General features: G+C 42.4%; 1 protein-coding gene across 1 annotated transcript; it reads right to left on the bottom strand.

Moving 5' to 3' along the window:
- Nucleotides 1-1,149: 1,149 nt before the first annotated feature.
- LOC110001755 (keratin, type I cytoskeletal 13-like) lies at nt 1,150-5,272 on the bottom strand. The gene is made up of 8 exons (XM_065955550.1): nt 4,645-5,272; nt 4,202-4,284; nt 3,284-3,440; nt 2,962-3,123; nt 2,549-2,674; nt 2,379-2,453; nt 2,147-2,292; nt 1,150-1,530 (listed from the first exon to the last, which is right to left on the bottom strand). The coding sequence occupies exons 1-8, from the start codon at nt 5,215-5,217 to the stop codon at nt 1,215-1,217; spliced, it is 1,638 nt and encodes a 545-aa protein (XP_065811622.1). The 5' UTR covers nt 5,218-5,272; the 3' UTR covers nt 1,150-1,214.
- Between the last annotated feature and the right edge of the window lie 227 nt (nt 5,273-5,499).

Below are 5,499 nucleotides of genomic sequence, written 5' to 3'. Positions count from 1 at the left end.
AGGTGCGAAATAATTTTGCAGTTTAGGAACAGCTTCATGAAACTGCCTCAGACTATTCTCAGGATCTTGAGAACGCTTTTTAGAAAAAATGGAGGAAGATACTGGTGAATGAAGCCCACTGTTTGTGCGCTTATGCATACACATACTTTTTAAATTGATATTGACCTCACCCTGTATTTTATGCTCTTGTTGGCTGTAGGTTGTCACTGCTGCATTTGTTAGAATTGCAAAGAGGTATCAAACCTGCTACTTGCCCCAAGATTTCTCCGGAAGCCGCCCTGGCTCTCACACACCCGAGATGTGAAAGACTAGCAACAAAGTTGATTTGATTGCATTAGTTTTTTTTTTTATTTACCCTCTGGACACCTTCATGGCAAAAATGTACACACAAAATCTGCAATAAAATATCTATCTGCTTTTCTGCACTTTAGATGGCTTTTGACAGTAGAGAAGAGGGAAAGAGTTTAAACATAAAGTGATAAGTGATAAAGAAATGTAATTTTTCTCTTTTTAGTTTGTCAAGTGGCTGGCATGGGAGGAGACGCTAGCAGCAGGTAGCAATTAGCAGAAGTCAGCAGAAGGATAGCTGGTTAGCATCAGATAGTCAACAGACAATAGAGTGCAGGATTTCCTCTCAGCACTATTATTCTACAACACTTCATCATACAAAGCCAGGTATCCTCGGCGCTCTATGCACTGTTCATACATTAAGAGTAAAACATAGATATCCTGCACCATCTCGTCACTGGAGTCAAGAGTCCTGTCACAATCTTACACTCATTCGAGATGACTGTCATAGACACACTTTCTCGCAAACTCAAAACACAACAGAGGCTCCACCTCGTGGCGCGACTACAATACTCTGAATGTCACAAGTTCAATTCCGTTGTTTGTTTTTTTCTCATACTTAGTGCTGAAATCTGTAATGAAACAGAGTTTGGAAAAACTTAATGGGTAAAAAAATGTTTTACCTCTATACGCCTTTTTGTTCACCACTTTTTTTCTTTCTTGAGACACATTTATGTCTTTTGTTGTTCACACTTTAAAGTTCTTTGCTAACCTTCAGTACAACAGCAGCACATAGCGGTCTTTAGAGGGACACTTAAAAAAAAAAAAAGACACAACACACAAGCTTTTATTTTAAGGCACCTTTTATTTTGTGCATTTGTTTCGATGTTAGCTGAGTGAGTGCCCCAGACCAAAGGTGCTCAGAGCTAGTTGATGATCTCAGTGCTGGAACTGCTGACAACCTGCCCATTCACTATCTCCTCCGTGATGACTATCTGTTTGGTGACAGTTTTGGAACCACTGCCGGAGGAGGAACCGCCGGAGGAGGTAAGGGCACCGCCGGAGGAGGTACGGGCACAACCAGAGGAGGTAAGGGCACCGCCGGAGGAGGTACGGCCACCACCAGAGGAGGTAAAGGCACTGCTGGAGGTGTTACGGGTATTGCCGGAGGTGGCACTGCCGAAGGAATTGGAGGAACTCATGTTGGTAGACCTGATGTTACAGGAGGAGGAGGAATAGGAACTGCAGGAGGAAGAGAAATACATTTTTTACATCTCAAGTCACATTCAGAGTAAAGAATTGTCCTTTCTAAGTGTCATGAGAGATACAGTGTGCTGAATATTAAAAAATTAAAAAGTGGAAGGAGCAAAAAATAAATAATGTACATTTTTGCACTAACCCTATCAAGATTAATATTCATGAATGAGTACATTCATTTGTTTTTATTTATTAATAAATGTATAATTATGGTGAATAATGAATTCATTTTTTCATTTATGTTTCCAAATGCATATGTAGTTATTTTTCTTCTAAAAATGTAACTTAAAACATTGAAACCCCGCATTTAATTGAAAATTGTACAAAGACATCATGTCAAATTTTGAAATGGAGAAAGTCATTGTGTTTGGGAAAATGAAATGTCCATACTAAATTTGATGCCATAATTATGTTTCAAAAGTTGGGACAGTGTCATGTGACGACAAAGGCTTTCTATTCCTAAACCGAGCATACATTCCTAAATCTTTTTTTTCATGTCAAAAACAATCTTGAACAATTTAGTATGTCTTAAACTGTTTGTTTATGTCTGACTTTAATTCTATGTCCTGCAGTTGTACAAACAACCCTTTAAATCACTCACCCGTCACCCTCTCCATCCAGCAGCCTCCTGTACTCGGCAATCTCCATCTCCAGCCTGGTCTTGATGTCCAGCAGCATCTGGTACTCCTGGGATTGTCTCTCCAGGTCTCCATTCAGCTGCATCAACTGATCCTCCAGTATCAACACCTGAAGAAGAAGAAAAAAAGAAGGTTTACATGTTGAATCTGACAAGCAGCAATAGTCTGAGTGTAAATATGAAACAGCATGCTCACCTGGTTCTGGAAACCTGCCAACTTCATGGCATACCGGTTTTGGGTGTCAGCCAGGGTGCACTCCATGGACGATTTCTGCAGGAGAGCGGAGCCGGTTCAGTACTCGTAACAGACACTCCATGTAAAAAGTGTGTGTGTGTGTGTGTGTGTGTGTCGTGTGTGATTCTTACCATGCTACACTGTGACTGCAGCTCGATCTCCAGACCCTGCAGCGTTCGCTTGAGGTCTGTGATCTCAGTTTTGGACGTTGCGATGGTTTCTGTGTTGACAGCAACATCTTGGTCCAAATCTGCTATCTGTTTGGAAGAAATAAATTACAGCATTATCTTTACAATCTGTAAGTGTACCGACTGATTTAGTGATCTACATGTGTCAAGTTGTGATATTATCGTCATGTCAATTTTTCTCTTTCGGCAGGAAAACGCTCAGATCTGAAGCTTCTTCACAAATAATACTTTAAAATATGTTTTATAATTTTACTTCACAACACACAAAATGTCTGGAGAGATGTTTATTACAATTCAGACAGCTGTTGAGATATTACAGATATTTGAAATCCTACAAAAATAAATTGAAGTCGTACCTTCGCTTGGAACCAGGCTTCAAGCTCTCTATTGCTCTTGGCGGCGCTGGCAGCGTATTCTTCTCTGATTTCTTCCATTATCGCAGCGAGGTCGGGTCCTGACGGGGCGTCAACCTCCACGTTGATCTGACCACTCATCTGAGTCCGCATGGCAAGCAGCTCCTGCAGAAAAACAACAGAGAGACTAATTAAAGTAGAATTCCAGACTTGTATTTTCCAGAAAATTTCCATAGCCTGTGCGAACCTAATTCATAAACATCTTTAATTTAATTTCTTCTTGAATTATATGAACCCCTTCAATGGATGAAAGAGAGTCACTGACCTCCTCGTGGTTCTTTCTAAGGAAGACCAACTCCTCCTTCAGACCCTCGATCTGCATCTCCAGGTCGGACCTGCACATTGTCAGATCGTCCAGGACCCTCCTCAGCCCGGCGATGTCTGCCTCCACAGACTGGCGCATGGCCAGCTCGTTCTCGTACCTACAATGGAGGATAAATTAATAAAACGGGTTGAATCAGTCTTTCTGGGGAAATCTCTCATCTCTTCGACTGTCAATAAAATATGAGAAAGCAGAAGTAGTGTTTGCTGTCATGGACTCCTATCCCCGCTCTTTTTTTGCTTGCTATCTGTAGCCTATGTGATTTTACAAGATAATTAGCTTGGTAGCTAACTGGGCAGTGCACAATAGATGTATCGGAATCGTGAACTCTTGTCTCCAGCCACAGAAGCAGTGTCACTGGAAAAAATGTAAAGAAGATGTTTTTGCTAAATTCCAGTTAACTGACTATCTGTAAGCTAGCTAACTAGCTTGATGGCAAACTGGACCATTTGACATTAAAGTATCATAGATTCCTGTCTGTCAACGGTAACTAAAAGAGATAAAACACTTCTCTTGCTCATTATCCGTCTACTCAATTACCGTAAGCTAGCTAACTAGCTTGAAAGCTATGAGGATCTTTTGACCTAAAGGACTTGATTGTGTTATTGAACCTGTCAGGTCTGTGTGCTAAATATGTCTCTGACAGAAGACCTGAAGTGAAATTGAAGAATTTGGATTCTCTGGCTCTCCGTACAGTCAGAGGTCAGCACTGTAGAGACACTGGGAGCTGGCCGATGTGCAGATCCTTTCCTTTTTCTTAAGTTAGGACATTTCTTGTCCTGCATCTGCATGCGTGTAGGGTGGATGTGCGCACCCTAGTTTCCCCAATTTTAGCTCCAATTAAGAAATTAATTCACTCACTTGAGCCTGAAATCATCAGCAGCCAGTTTGGCATTGTCGATGTTGAGGTAGATAACACCGTTGTCTTTGGTAGCATCCTGGATCTGAGAGATACAAGAGAAAAGAAATGCTATTTACTTTCAGTTTGTGTTTACCTTGTATAAAGTAACTGTATTGATGAAAAAAAAAATACTACTGATGGAAAGCTAGTGGAGCCCATGAATTAGTCAGAAAAATCCTTTCTGCTTTCTGAGACTTTTTTTTAGCATGAAGAAAACTGCAAATCTATGGTATTGCTTTGATAAACCTAATAATTTCAAGTAGCCATAATTAAAACATAATAATAAACAACGACTAAAATGTTAGTTTCTAACTTTAATTCAATGATAAAAACTCAGTTGCTGTTGTTGTGTCACACGGTCACACAACTAAATATCTGTAGGCATGTCGGAAATTCAACCCACCTTCCCGTGCAGCTCTGCAATGGTGACGTAGTAGGCGCTGTAGTCTCTGGAGGACGGGGAGGTCTTCTTTTCCAGGAACTCTCTGATCTTCAGCTCCAGTTCGCTATTGGCAGCCTCCAGCTTGCGCACCTTCTCCAGGTAGGCGGCCAGACGGTCGTTCAGGTTTTGCATGCTGGCCTGAGCAGAGATGTCCATTTCTCCTCCTCCTCCTCCTCCTAACCCGCTGCCACAGCCAGCACCAAAGATGAACCCAAAACCACCTCCAGCTCCACCTCCACCTCCACCTCCACTTCCATATCCACCTCCACCTCCAACTCCACCTCCAACTCCACATCCATATCCACCTCCATATCCACCTCCACCTCCACCTCCACCTCCAACTCCACATCCATATCCACCTCCACCTCCACGTCCACCAGAATACATGGTTAGGTACTGGAAGCCACCTCTAGCACCTCCACCACCTCCACCACTTCCGCCAATGGAGGAACCGCAGGACATTCTGGCCGATGATCCAGCGTACATGGATTTACTGGAACCATTACCACACCTCATTGATCTACGTGTAGACATATTGTGATGAGGGTAAAGGAGGCTGTCTTTCTGCTTCAGCTGAGGAGAGGAGACAAGACTGTGGAGATCAGAGAGTGGCTGATGTTTTATACTGTTAGACGAGTCGGTGAGGAGGAGGAGAGATGGATGGAGCCAAGCCATGGGAGGAGACGCCTGTCCTTGTTTAACTCAACAGAAGGGTTAATGGGCTGTAGGTGTGCCTGAGAAATGTGGAATCCACCCATCATTAGTGCATACACCTGTTACTGAACACACAGACAGATCTCAGCTTGAATCAGAGGA

This window comes from Labrus bergylta, chromosome 6 (genome assembly GCF_963930695.1).
Source record: "Labrus bergylta chromosome 6, fLabBer1.1, whole genome shotgun sequence".
Classification (NCBI taxonomy): domain Eukaryota; kingdom Metazoa; phylum Chordata; class Actinopteri; order Labriformes; family Labridae; genus Labrus; species Labrus bergylta.
The sequence above is the reverse complement of the archived record's forward strand: the minus strand, read 5'-3'. Positions and strand labels throughout refer to the sequence as shown.